The sequence below is a fragment of the Chionomys nivalis genome, chromosome 1 (genome assembly GCF_950005125.1).
Source record: "Chionomys nivalis chromosome 1, mChiNiv1.1, whole genome shotgun sequence".
NCBI lineage: Eukaryota > Metazoa > Chordata > Mammalia > Rodentia > Cricetidae > Chionomys > Chionomys nivalis.
The window spans coordinates 103,644,849-103,658,354 of record NC_080086.1 but is presented as its reverse complement, the minus strand read 5'-3'; the positions used below and the strand labels follow the sequence as shown (position 1 = coordinate 103,658,354).

General features: G+C 50.3%; 1 protein-coding gene across 3 annotated transcripts in view; it reads left to right on the top strand.

The window, feature by feature from the left end:
• The window catches only part of Asap2 (ArfGAP with SH3 domain, ankyrin repeat and PH domain 2), a 155,309-nt gene extending 142,137 nt beyond the window's left edge, over positions 1 to 13,172 (top strand). For all 3 annotated transcript variants that reach the window (XM_057789713.1, XM_057789705.1, XM_057789720.1), the window contains 5 exons: positions 1,079 to 1,244; positions 7,529 to 7,578; positions 7,884 to 7,954; positions 8,317 to 8,439; positions 10,766 to 13,172. In XM_057789713.1, coding sequence (XP_057645696.1) covers positions 1,079 to 1,244; positions 7,529 to 7,578; positions 7,884 to 7,954; positions 8,317 to 8,439; positions 10,766 to 10,840 — 485 coding nt within the window. In that variant the 3' untranslated portion in view covers positions 10,841 to 13,172. The remainder of the gene's footprint in view (positions 1 to 1,078; positions 1,245 to 7,528; positions 7,579 to 7,883; positions 7,955 to 8,316; positions 8,440 to 10,765) is intronic.
• The last annotated feature ends 334 nt before the right edge of the window (positions 13,173 to 13,506 follow it).

Below are 13,506 nucleotides of genomic sequence, written 5' to 3'. Positions count from 1 at the left end.
CAGCCCTGTCTGCTCCCCGCCTCCTGCCTTGGCCTAAGGAGCGGGAAATTCAGCATCTCTGAATCTGTTGCTTCTGGGACACTGGAGCTCTTCCTAGGCCACGGTGCCTGCGGTTTAAAGAGAAAGCACCCTAGCCCTTCCGCAGGGATTGCCAAGAGGGACCATGTTAGCAGCTACAGCAGCAGCATGCGTCCAGGAAACTCTGCAGAGAATCTGGACAGGGTCCAGCTGCAGTGTCCTCAGGTCAAGCATTAGGAGGGCTCACAACTGCCTTCCCTTCTGCCTCTCAATATGGTGCTCCTGAGCGTTTCTGCTAAGACGGAAAAGGGAAGAGAGAGGGGGAGGAACCATGAACTAGATTCCCCCCTCCTTCTTGTTCCATATACGTTTGCTCCCATCTCGAGGCAGGCCATCGACAAGGGCCTGGCACTCTGTTGTTTTTGAGATGGGTGGGGTGAGGGAAGGCCCAGACACATGACCTCACTCTGTTGGTTTTGGTTTTTTTAAACAGCTCTGCCCACTCTAGCGGAGTCTGTTTGCCTCTGAGCCACAGCCTCTCATCTAGACAATACAGAGAGTAGTGGACACAGTCACCTCTCCCCTCAGATGGGGAACCCATACCACGATTGTCACAGTTTGTCCTCAGAGCTTACTCCACCCCCCTAGAGGCCAGTGGGGTATATAGCGTTCAATTCCCGTTGGGTGGTGGGTCATTTGATGCAAGAAGAACCCTGGCCCAAGCATTCTGGGCTCCCCAGGGCAGATGCCAGCCTTTAACCTAACCTCAGACTCTGGCTTACCCTGTTGGTTTTGGGGCAGTCGGCCACAGAATCCAGGGCCGGCCCCAACATAGGTTTCCAGCTAAACACACACAAACCTCAGCAAAGTTTCAGTAGTAGTTGAGGCTCGCTTTCCTCATGGGTTTGCTCCTCGCAGTTTCCCAGAGGAGACAAGCTGAGAAGCAGCCATGGGTGTTCCCAGAAGAATGCTAGAGAGGGAAAAAAAACTCCAGAAAGAGACTAGGTGTGTGACCTGGGTAGCTCACGCTCTCTTTCCCTCCCCCGTCTTCTCTCCACAGATCCCCTGACCACCACACCACCCCCGCCTGTGGCTAAGACGTCAGCCGCACTAGAAGGCATGAGCCAGTCAAGCAAACCCTCCCAAGCCGGGGCCTCGCAGAGCAAGCCCCCACCCCTGCCGCCCCAGCCACCCAGCCGCCTGCCTCAGAAGAAGCCAGCTTCCGGGTAACCGTTGCCCCTGACTGTCCGCTCTGTGCCTGGCCACAGCAGCCAACACTGCCTCTCCCATTCAGAGGGCTTCCAATGGCCTTGGCCCCATTTCTGCATCTCTTGGGATTTCTGTGTGAGCCCTGGAAATCTCCCGTGTTTCTGCCACGCTAGGGTGAGAGGCCAAGTGCTGTGTAACTTACTGACCAGCCCTCGAGGGTCCTTATGTTAATTCTGTGAGGAGGGTTTAGCTGAAGGCGTATTACAAGCTTAGATCTTTTTTTTTTTTTTTTTTTTTTGTTTGTTTGTTTGTTTGTTTTACGAGACAGGGTTTCTCTGTGGTTTTTGAGCCTGTCCTGGAACTAGCTCTTGTAGACCAGGCTGGTCTCGAACTCACAGAGATCCACCTGCCTCTGCCTCCCAAGTGCTGGGATTACAAGCTTAGATCTTAAACCTGTATAATCAATTTAGATTTTTGTGCGTTAAACACTGGGATTTTTGGAGTCAAGTTCTTAAGAAACTGAGCTCCCACTGGTTTTTTGTTTTGCTCCCTAGAAACATCATCTTGAATGCATGGTCCTTCCACAGGGTCACTGAATGTTTCCTATAGACAAGGGCTTTTTCCTTCATGCACACACTGCAGAGGGATCCAGTTACCTTTTTGAAAGCATTTAAAATTTTTTAAATTTTATTTTATATTTATGGGTGTTTTGCCTGCTTGTATGTCTGTATCATGTAATTTCTGGTGCCTAAAGAGGCCAGATGAGGGTGTCCAGCTGGAACTGGAGCTAAAGGTGGGTGCTGAGAATCGAACCTGTGTCCTGGAAGAGTAGCCAGTGTTCTGAGCCACTGAGCTGTCTCTTCAGCGGCTCCCCATCTCTGAATCTCTTAATCTATGCTTTTATAGTAGAAAGTAGATTTCATTTGAGTCTTCTTTTTGTGGATTCGCTTCTAAGGTGTGCGATCTGGGTGGGAGGTGACGTGGTCAGGGCTACAGGATACCTACCTTCATCTCTTTCTGTGGTCTGCAGCTCTCTCTATTGGAACTTGGGAGTTCACATCACCATATCCGCCTCCTCTCACATAGACGGCGCCAGCACTGCGTGTTATGAGACATACTCTCTTAGCTGTGTGCATGGTTCACGAGTCCCGTCACCAGGATTACGGGGTGACACACTGGAGTGGTTTGTCTTTGCTGTAGCTGGCACACACACACACACCCGCAGGATGGAAATCATTTAGTAAAGGCAGGTGTCTGGAGGGCTCCCCACTTTGTGGACTTGGAAGCTGTTGCTGCCTCAGCAACACTTCAGCCAGGCTGCTGACCACAATGCCCTCATGCATACGATCTCTTCCAGTGGTGTGACTTCCTGAAGACCTGGGCCCAGGACAGGCCGCCCCAGACAGGACAGACCATGTTACTTTGCCCTGTTATTTGCATGAGCGGTGCTGGAAGCTGGAGCAGTGCTGAGTGTGTGGAGGGACACAGGGAGCGGGTCCTTGCATCCGTCCTCTCCGGCCCCCACTTGCTCCTCCCTTTCTCAGGCATGCAGTCGCTCCTTCCTGTGAACATTCCCCTGGCTCTGCCTCCTCCCGACCTAGAGGCCGAAGCCTTCTTTCCCTGCTTGGGTCAGGTCCAGTTCCAGCACCAGCACTTGGACATGCAGCCTCTAGCGCCACCCCTCCCCCAACCTCTACCCGGCCATCTGCCCTGCTGGGCCACTGTCTTCTCACCTCACCCAGGTTGGGTTTTTAGTCTGATCAGAAGATCATCACCCCCAGCCCGACCTTCCCCCACCTCTAGCAAACCTCTTGTCTGGATGCTTTAAACCCCGCCCCCTCCCTCACTGTCTCTTTTAATATAACTCCCGCTTCTCAGCTGTCAGCCACATTGGCCATTCCTTTCAATGTGCCATCCTGGTTTTCTCGAATGATCCAACTGTTCTGGCAGCTCCCCCAGATCCCAGAGGTGAAATCTGGGTACATGCGCCTGGTTGACCCCCAGACTCAAGGCCCCACGTCTTTCTGACTCCTCCCTCCCCCATCGACCTTTGAAGAGGAAAAGTGATGGGGGCAGCATGTTAGCTTCTCATACCCGTCGCTAAAGTCTGCCCCCTAGAGGTGGGGCCTGGAGCACCGTCCCCAGTTGGATTCCTCAGTAGTGGGCGGGCATTCCGCCGCCATCTTCCTCAATCCCGTTTAAAATGCATATACTTCCAGAGGGGTTTTCTCAATTTTGTTTGTTTAGTTTTCCGTTTCCATGCTCATAGGAGAGCGAACTCTCTTTATAGCATCCGGGTTTTGTTTCACAGGGGCTCTATTATATCTCATTTTTTAAGAACTGGATGATTTGGGGGAGGGATGGGCACTTGCCTTGCTGGCTTCTGGGGTTTGGCCTCTGTGTGGTAGAAGCTGTTTCCTGTAAATGTCCCTGTGTGCCTCTGTCCTGCATCAGGTGAGACCTCACACCCTCAGGCCAGGTTGCACGTGATATTTCTTCACTATCACAGAGGCTCAGGAGAAGCAGTGTGAAGAAGGAGGGGCTTACTTTGGTTCACAGTTCAACCAAGGGCCACTTGGCTGCACTGTGGTTGGCCTGTGGGGAGGCAAGCGTGTCACAGTTGCAGGGACCAAACTGTTGATCTCATCATAGCGCAGGAAGCAGGGATCTGGAATGGAGAATGGGCCGTAGCCATGGTAGGCCCTGCAAAGGCATGCCCCTAGTGGCCCTATCTCCTACTTGCTGTTTCCCCTTAATGAAGCATGATTAAATAAAAACTCAGAGAGAGAAATTTGGGTTCTGCCTGAAGATCCGAAAAGCAAAGCAGCCAGCTACTTACCTGGCTCTTACCTCAACCTCAGTCCGAAGTAGCAATCCTGCCTCCAGGAATCTCAGAATGAGAATGTTTTTGCGATCTGTTTCCTTCCATTTTATAATCTTCTTTAGGGCTGGGATTGTAGGCATGCACCACTGTGATTAAAGACATACTCAGCCTGGTCAGTTCCTATGACAACTAGTGTGGCTACTGGGATTAAAGATGTGTGTTACCGTTACCTGGTCTGTAAGGCTGACCAGAGGGGCTGCTTTACTCTCAGATCTTCAGGTAGGCTTTATTTATTAAAGTACCGTTGAAATGACATTACATTAACACCACCTCCCCAAAGTACATCATCTGGCAACTGAGCATTTAACATGGGAGCCTCCTGAGGGACTGTTTCATATGCAGGCGCTAACAATGGTTTTCCTAGGTGCTGTGGCTGTTTGTCTACAGATCTCATAGTCTGAGTGTTTTTGTTTTGTTTTGTCTTTCACCCTTGAGCAACCTAGGTTCAGTATGTCTGCCTAAAAGGCATATGATTTCTGGGAGTCACGTTAAAATTGACCTTACACTTAATCCCTCTGCTTTGAAGATGTTCTCCCCAGATGCCCCGGTGTCCCTAGGCGAGATGTCCTATGCTATGTCCTCCCTGGAATGGAAGCTGTCTTCAGTGCACTGGGGACGGGTAGTTGGAAGTCCAGGGACTTGCCGGTTCCTGACGTAGCTTTGGGGATTTCTGCTGTCGTTTGCTCTTGGCGAAGCCTCTTGTTTATTGCACAGCCTGCTGCGTCTCCCACTTGCGGAGGCTTTTGGCCTGACAGGGATGTCACTGTATACCTGCGGACTATTCTCGGACTTCCCTTACCCTTGTGTAAGCATTTCCTGCTTGGTCACAATTCTGACATTTCTAGACATTCTTTCCTTTTCAGGTCTTTGTTCATTTGGTTTTAATTTTCACTTTTGCTTGGGGAGTGACAGGACTTTTATATGCCGTCTCTCCCCCTCCCACCTTCTTCCCTCTTTATTCCTCTCTCCCCACCCTGCTTTCTTCATGATACTGGGGGTGGTACCCAGAGCTTCATGCCTGCTATGAGTGTGCTCTTCATTGAGCAACAGTCCCAGGCTACAGCCTGACATTTGAAGATCAGAATGCTTGTGTACCGCTTTGCCAAGACATCTTGCTAGAACAAAGTGCACACTTGCGCTGTGATATTCTTAAACGGTGGTTTGAAGCAAGGTTGGCTGCTGAGTTAACACCGTGATAAGTATGCTTCCCCGGCCCCTTTGCTAACAGCCAAGGGTTGTGCCTCTCCTGGACCCTGGGTGCCCTTCCTCTTCCCTCTTGTAATATTCTTGGATTCTCTGCCTCTCTGCTACTTTTTATGGTGCCAGGTCATGTCTTGAAATTCTGGACAAGAAACAGTGGGCTCCTGGCACTCGAGGGTACATGAGATCAGTGGTACTAGCCGGCAATCCCCAGGTCATGGCATCCCTCCCAGCCGCTTCCCCGGGGCTCACAAGAGCCAAGCTAGGGCTGCAGATGAGTTTTCCCACTGGTTTTAGTCCAACTGAAAGAGAAGGTGGGGGATGAGAAAGCAGATGATGTTAGGGTGTACTTATCCGCAGCAGATTTTGATGAATGGAACCAGGCTGTCATTGTTGGTAGAGTTCCAGTTTAAGGGAAGACATGGTGTATAGTCTTTGTAATGGAAGCCCACTCCTCCCCTAACCATTTTGAACAAGATACAAACCTATCATTTCGTATTTGTTCTCTTAGAGCAGGAGGCAGCCAGAGCAGGCCCACAGGCCGGCTGCCGCCACCACTTATGCCCACGAGTCCCAAGCTATTGGTGGGTTTTGCGGCATGTGAGATTTCCTGCACTTGCAGATTTTAGTGCCTGTATCCTTGTTCCTTTTTTCTCTTGCTGCGAAGAGACATCTTGGTCATGGCAACTTACAGAAGGAGTTCATTGGGGGCTCATGGTTTCATGGTCTGAGCTCATCGTCATCAGGGTAGGGGCGTTGCAGCAAGTAGGCAGGCGCGGAACAGTAACTGGGAGCTCACGTCCTGAGCCACAGGCGCGAGGCAGAGACAGGTGGGGGGACGCTAACCAGGCCTGGCATAGGCTTTTGAAACCTCAGAGCTCACCACCCCTAATGACAAACTTCTTCCAACAAGGCCACACCTCCTAATCCTTCCCATACATTTCCACCAACTGGGGACCAAGCAGTATTTAAATGTATGAGCCATTCTCATTCAAACCACCACACCTGTAAGTGACATTTTGCTGGCATGGCAACACCATCCATGGTACCTTCCCACCTCATTAGCAGACAAAGCTAAATGGTTGTCATAGAGACTAACTCACAAAAATTTGACCTTTCACTTTTTATGTATTAGCCTAAGTTAGCCTTGAACTAGTGACCCTTCTTCTGTTTTACCTGGCCTTTGAGGGCAAGGCTGGCTGACTATGGTCCTCTGCTGAGTATCTCTTGTGAGCCCTTCATTGACCACAGAGTAGGTTGTGGGCAACACAGCTTCATAATGTCTGCTAGGACATATGTACCCAGAGGCAGTGGGGATCAAGTTGGGTCTTTGTTTATGGTTTTTCAGCCCCTTGAAAATAAGAATACAACCAAATTGTGTTCTTTTCCCTCTCATCCTGAGTCTGCAGACCAGCACCCAGACGGACTCACTGGGGCGGCAGAGGAAGTGACCTGTTGTGGAAGGAATGCCATCCCAGGCTGCCTCCCTGTTCCTCAGCCCCTCCCAAGGCTCGCCTGCCCAATTGTTTGTCTGACTTCCTGCTAGGTCCCCCAGCATCCCTAGGCGACAGAGGATAAGGCCCTCTTAGCCCTCCCCAGACCCTGTTCCCTTTTCTGTTTAGAGAATTTGCAGAGCTAGTGTCCCATCTTCCACAGGTGAAAAGTCTTCTCTGTAGATTCATCATTGGTGAATCTGAGTAGATAGAGCCCCCCTCTGCCAGCTGTGAGAGCCACTCCTCTCTGTCTCTACTGCACGGCTAGAGGAGATGCTGGACACAGGGTTCAGTGGGCCTGCCATCAGCCATGTTGGTTCCCAGAGCATGTGTGATGTCATGATGCTGTGTGTGACTTGTGGTGATGTGATGTCTGCAGAGACCCTGGCAGAGCCACCCAGGCCTGATACTGATAGTAAGCTCCAGCCCCTTCCCTTTCACGGGATGATGGAGGCTCACGTGGGGCTGGAGTAAGCAAATGAGTGGAAGCAGTGATGGGTGCTTAGCTTCTGCCCCAGGCCACCGTGAACACGGGTCCCTGCCCTGCTGGGGTTTGGGTCAGGATGTAGCAGTTTGCTCTGGACCTTTCCCTTTTCAAGGGTGGGGCTGGGTGGCAGGTTACAGCAAGCACCAGCTTGAGCGCAGATCGAGGTCCCTTAACAGGGGCATAAGGTCAGAGTAGGTAGCCTGGGTGATCAATACATCTGTATTTCTTTCCTTCTAGGACTGACAAGCCAACCCCACTGATGAACAAAGGCCAGCCAAGAGTGCCTGGTAATTATTTAACTTGGAACAGGTTGATTTGTGGGTGGGTGGGGGTGGCACTTCTAGATAGTTGGTCAGCCCTGGTCAGGGCCTGGAAGCTTAAGTTTCTCACACTGTAAAGCCGGGAAGTTCTCTGCTTTATACAGGACTTCTCTCTTGATACCACAAAATACACGGAGAGCCCTGCTTTAGATACAACTCTGTGGCGCTTACAGCTGCTGTCTCAGAGTTAAAATGGATGGGGTGGGGCTGGGGGTGTCTTGTAAAGTTGCTTTGTCTTGGCCCTAACGCAGAGGATTGATCTCTCTGAACAGAAACTCCAGGTCCTCTGTCCAACGCCATGGCCCTGCAGCCCCCAGCACCCATGCCTAGGAAGTCACAGGCGGTAAGTGAACAAGCCTGCTATCCTGTCCCTGACTCTACCTGTTGGGATTGCTCCAAGGCAGCCAAGTTTTCCATTTCTCCTGGGCGGAGGCCTGAGGACTTTTTTCTGGTGCTGTATCTTGACTGGGGAGCTAAACAGCTTGACCATCTGTTCACTGCCACAATATAGTCCCCGCGATTGCCAGACCCCGGGTGTTTCATTTCCCAGGCTTATCCCGGCTTGCCTGACCTCGGTGAGTTTCCCAGCCCAGGTGCGTGGCTCATGAGGCAAGCAGAAGAGAGAGGCTCATTCTCTACTACGACCTTGGCTTTCTCTCACATTGGCCCCTGCACTAGCCCCTCACCCTTCCTCTTCTGACACAGACCAAGGCCAAGCCCAAGCGAGTCAAAGCGCTTTACAACTGCGTGGCCGACAACCCAGATGAGCTGACTTTCTCTGAGGGGGATGTGATCATTGTGGATGGAGAAGAAGATCAGGAGTGGTGGGTGAGTCGGGGGGCCTGTGCACAAGTCGGGGGGGGGGCATAGGGCCTGTGCACAAGTCAGGGTGGAGCCGTGGAGGGAGCTGTGCACAAGTCAGGGTGGGGCCATGGGGAGGCTGTGCACAAGTCAGGATGGAGCCATAGGGCCTGTGCACAAGTCAGGGTGGAGCCGTGGGGGGGGGGCTGTGCACAAGTCAGGGTGGGGCTGTGGAGAGCTGTGCACAAGTCAAGGTGGGGCCATGGGGGCTGTGCACAAGGGAAGCCCTCAGCCTAAACAGTCTGGGTCTGCTGCTGCCGCCAGATTAGCATGCAGTGCTTTCTACATCCTCTGGTGTCTTCTGTGTGGACATCCTCCTCTGAGTGGGCCTGATCTGTCCTCGGGTGTAGCTGGAAGTGTTCTCCGTCCCGCTGGTCCCCCTGGACTGGTTTTCCCCCACTCGCCTGTTCCTGAAGTCACTTAGGAAATATATGAAGTAACCACTCTGAGGCTTATTATCAGTTACAGTTGTTTGGCCACTGTCTTAGGCTTCTTACTGGCTAGCTCTAACTATAAAATTAACCCATTTCAATTAATCTATGTATCGCCACGAGGCTGTGGCTCACTGGTAATGCCCTGGCATCTTTCTCCTTTGGCTGGCCACATGGCGTCTCCTTGACTCAGCCTTCTGTCTGTCTGTCTGTCTGTCTGTCTGTCTGTCTGTCTCTCTTTCTCTCTCTCTCTCTGTATCTTTGTTTGAATTTTCCACCTGTCTTTACTCTGCTAAGCCTTGACTGAAACAGCTTTATTCATCAACCAATAATATTCAGAAGGACATCCCACGTCACTTAGGTGAACGCCTCACTATTATAATGGATGGGCCACTCGAGCTCCATTTCCAGAGCACCCTCGGCCTGAACTGGGAGCGTTGTGGCCATAAATTCCACACGCAGCCCTCCACTGCCAATGTGTGGAGCGAGGCATCCAGAGAGCTGGGCTTAGGGCAGAGTCCTGTGTCACTTTGATCCCGACACAAGCTACACCCTGCTCAGCATCCAGCTGGTACAAGAGCAGCGTGGGTACTGAGCTTCTCCCAGAAGCCCCTGTCGTTCAGACTCAGCCACTTAACAGGCAGAGGACCTGGGCAGCAGGGTCTCCGAAAGGAAATCATGCACAGCGCTGCAGCCGAGATGCCGTGGGGATCAGCAGGGATGCCATGGGTGGTAGGCTGGGGAGAGGGTGTAGGGATGAACCCATGGAATGGAGTGTGCATAGAAAGAGCTCGGCACGGACTGCCACCCAGTGGGCACTCGGAGCCCTGCCCTGTAGACAAAACTCAGATACCAAGTGTTTCAAAAGGTCCCTTGGGACTTGGGGAGGCACTTTGCTTGTCAGTCACAAGGAGTTTGACCTGATCCATCTGTAGCTGCCTGTCCCTGCTGCAGCCTAAGCCCCAAGTTCTCTGGTGGGTCTGCGGCTCCACCCTGCAGCACCACTGCTGGTAGTTTCTGTCACGTTTCTTAAAGCAACTAAGGGAAGAAGCCCATTCCCATCACTTTCCTCTGCACCTCAGCTCCCACACACCTTCCTCTTCTGTTTGCTGAGGAACTCCCGTGCGTGGCTGGGCCTGGGCAGAGTCCAGCACTGGGCTCCGGGAACCTGGCCTCACCACTCCACATACACACCCACCAACACCTACCACCAGGACGCAGCATTGGAATCAGACTGTATTTCATCCTGTGTGGTGGATGGATTCCAACCTGACCCAGTCTTAACCCAGTGGAAAGCGTCTGTTTCCAAGAGTATGGAAAATATGGACAGCCACAAAAGAAGTAAATGTTGCCATGACTACAGAGTCTGCCTCTCCTGAGGACCCAGGGTTCTCAGTGGCAATCTAGAAAAAAAAGGATAGTTTGACAATTTGCTAATATCATGAACATGGTTGAGATTATACATGGGGTTATACATAAAAATTTATGCTATTTACCCAGACTGAATTTTTTTTAAGCCTTTCTACAAATGCCTGATGAAATATGAATGGGCCACATCATTACTTTGGCCAAATTTTATGACTTTGAGTACAGTTTCTTCATTCACGGACAAAGTGGGAGTGGATCCAAGATGACTCCCCTGGTGTCTTCCATCCTGCTGGGGCCCAGGGGCAACATCTCTCTGCTCCCCTGTAGCCGTCTGAGGGCTTGTGGAAGGAGGCAAGCACAGGTGGGAAGGGGAAGAAAAGAAATGGCTTAGCTGTTTTTCCGTCATTCTCGGGCAGAAGAAATTCCTCTGCACAAGCTAGCGTGTGTGCCCTTCTGAGTCGCTAACGTTTATGACCCAAACTTGCTCGTTTCAGATCGGCCACATCGATGGAGACCCCAGCCGCAAAGGAGCCTTTCCCGTCTCGTTTGTGCACTTTATTGCTGACTGAGTTGCTACTGAGCAGAAGGCCTTTCTTTCATCACGATGTTCCATTTTGTCATTGGTACCAAGACTGGCTATAGCCAGTCTCCTGGATCCTGCCGTATGGCCGCCCATTGTCTCATAGTACCATTTTGTTCTGAAAACTCAAAGGCAGTTTTTATATTCAAGCGGATTCTTTTTTATAGGTTGTGGTTTTCATGCAACATTGCTATACTTTTACTAGGAAAAGCTAAATGTCCTAAGAGCGAGGAGACAAATGGCTATTTTAACTCTAGACCCAGGATCCTGCATTTTCAGGAGTAGCTAAGCCTAAAAATGCTTAGACGAATTTGGGGGATTCCTTAGCTTTCCTTAGCGCGGTTGTGCCATTGCTTAGCTCTGGCACTGTCGGTTCAGCAGGCCGGAACCGTGCTGCTTCAGTCTGTTGCCGTGCCCTGAACTTTGTCCACAGACGCCATCCATTCCCCTGTAAGACATATTCCTCTGAAACCCAGCCAGTGTCTGTTTAAAGCAACTTGGCAATTTACACGTTAGCCTTGTACCTTTCCGGCCCCAGCCCAAGGTGGCAGCTGCCATGATCTCCTGCATGTATGTATGACCTGTTGTCGTGAACAGTCGTACCTGGCATACTACTGATGGGCTATTAGGACATCGCACTTTTAGCAGTCTGTTCTGCACCAGTAATCTTAAATTGCAGTTCCTGAATTTGGTTGAAAACTGAGGATGATGGATTGCAAAAAGCCCTTGAAACCAGCTTGTGTGGCCTAGGTGTTTTAGGATTTGCCTCCTTCAACGTCCCCCGTCACTCAGAAAGCAACTGTACACGAGTAGGTGCAGACCACCTTGAGAGGCAGATGCCTCATTGTGTCCTGGTGTGTGCCACTGCCTTCCCCTCCCAGCCCCCAAGGACACCTGCTCTGCTTAGTGTCTTGTCTTTAATAGGATTCTCCAAAAGGAATGGTAGCTACACTGTTTTTAGCCTGTTCAGTTGTTTGTATTCAAGAGCATATCAGAAATCTGTAGATCCTGGGGAGCCCAGTATCCCCAGACATCCCAGTTACACTATGTAAGGCCTCACGTAACTTTGAAACTTACAATATGTGGGGTGGGGGTGGGGGACTAGGTTGTATATGATAGAAATCAAAGCTCATTTGTTTCATGAACTTGACTGCCATACTTCTATTTAATAACTGTAAGCATAAAAGTCACGGTAGACAGATGGGAAATTCTGGCACGCTTTCGGCATAAGAGGCGAGTATAGGGTGTGAACAAGAGCTGGAGTGTGAGCAAAAGGAACGGACTGAAGTGTAGGCTTGGCAACAAGGCAGTGATGCTGTCGAGGCAACACCTGGTTGAAGCAGCTCCGTCTTTACTCTCTGCGCAAGGCTCTTACGAGCACGGACCTTCCCTTTCTTTGTCTCAGAGCAATCAGGACAAACTGGAATGTTTTATGATGCTATATAGTGATTGCCTCCTGTCTTTCAGATTCTGGGTTAAAACATGTTAGATCTGTATTTAAGGTCAGTCTCCCCCCGCCCCCAACACTACTTGTTACATTCACTACTTGTTCATTTCTATCGTTTAAGCCCTTCTAGCCACTCTTCTCGTAGACCCGAGAGGATGGGCAGATGCATTTGCACAGTGTACCTCTTTTACAGTGTCCCCCACCCCCCCCCACGCATCTGTATCGTCCTCTTTGGTGACCTGGTGCCAGCTCTCTCTCTGAGGAATCACGTTGATGCATATCAACATTGGAACTCCAGTCCCAAGCTAACCTATCAGGTTCACTGGTACTTAAATACCTAGGAAACATTTTCCCACTTTCTGGTGGTGCTATTGTGTGGTAACGGATAGTGCTTTCTACCAGAAGAAAAATTTAATCGACTTTCCTCCTAATTATCCTTTCTTAGTTATTTGCTCTCTGCAAACTGAGAAGAAAAAGTAACCGAAAGGAAAACATTGTAGATATCTATTTATATTTAAAGTTTACATTTCATGAGTGTCGGCCGTGGAATTCGGGCTTCATTTTTATTTTATTTTTTTGCCACTTTCCATCAGGTCTGACTTGGAGGGAAGAGGACTCAGAATATGGTGCGCAGACTAGTGTGATGTGTTGAGGGTAAGGATGAACTGCAGCCTAGAATGCTATTTTGAGATGTGTGATACTCGATTCATTCACTCGGTTACTTTGGTCTAGTTGCAGCGCAACTGTATATACTGTATAACCTAAACGGATTATTTTCATTGTCCTAATGCAGTGATTTATAATTAGAGCATGTTTAATAAATTGACTTCCTGTTAACCAGTCATTTGGCTGGAAAAAAAATAAAGTACTTTTAAATGGACATGGTTTTCCTCTTTAAGTATTAGCTCTTGGCACTTGGCAGAGAGCGTGTGAGCCATAAGATCCTTTTAAACCCATTCGCGAAAACCAGCAGATGCCCTCCAAGGTCCTCTGGACTCTGAGATGAACTCCCGTGTGCTGGGTAGTATACAGATGGGACCTTTCAGTTAGGGTGCTTGTCATCTTGACACTGCTGTTGCTACTCCAAGGTCATGTGAAATCGAGGTCCCCAGTTATGCCTATGCCTGCCCCTAACCCAGACTTCCAAGTAAGTAACCCCAAGTCTCTGGGTCGGTACAGCATGCAAGTATCACTCAGAGCAATCGTCT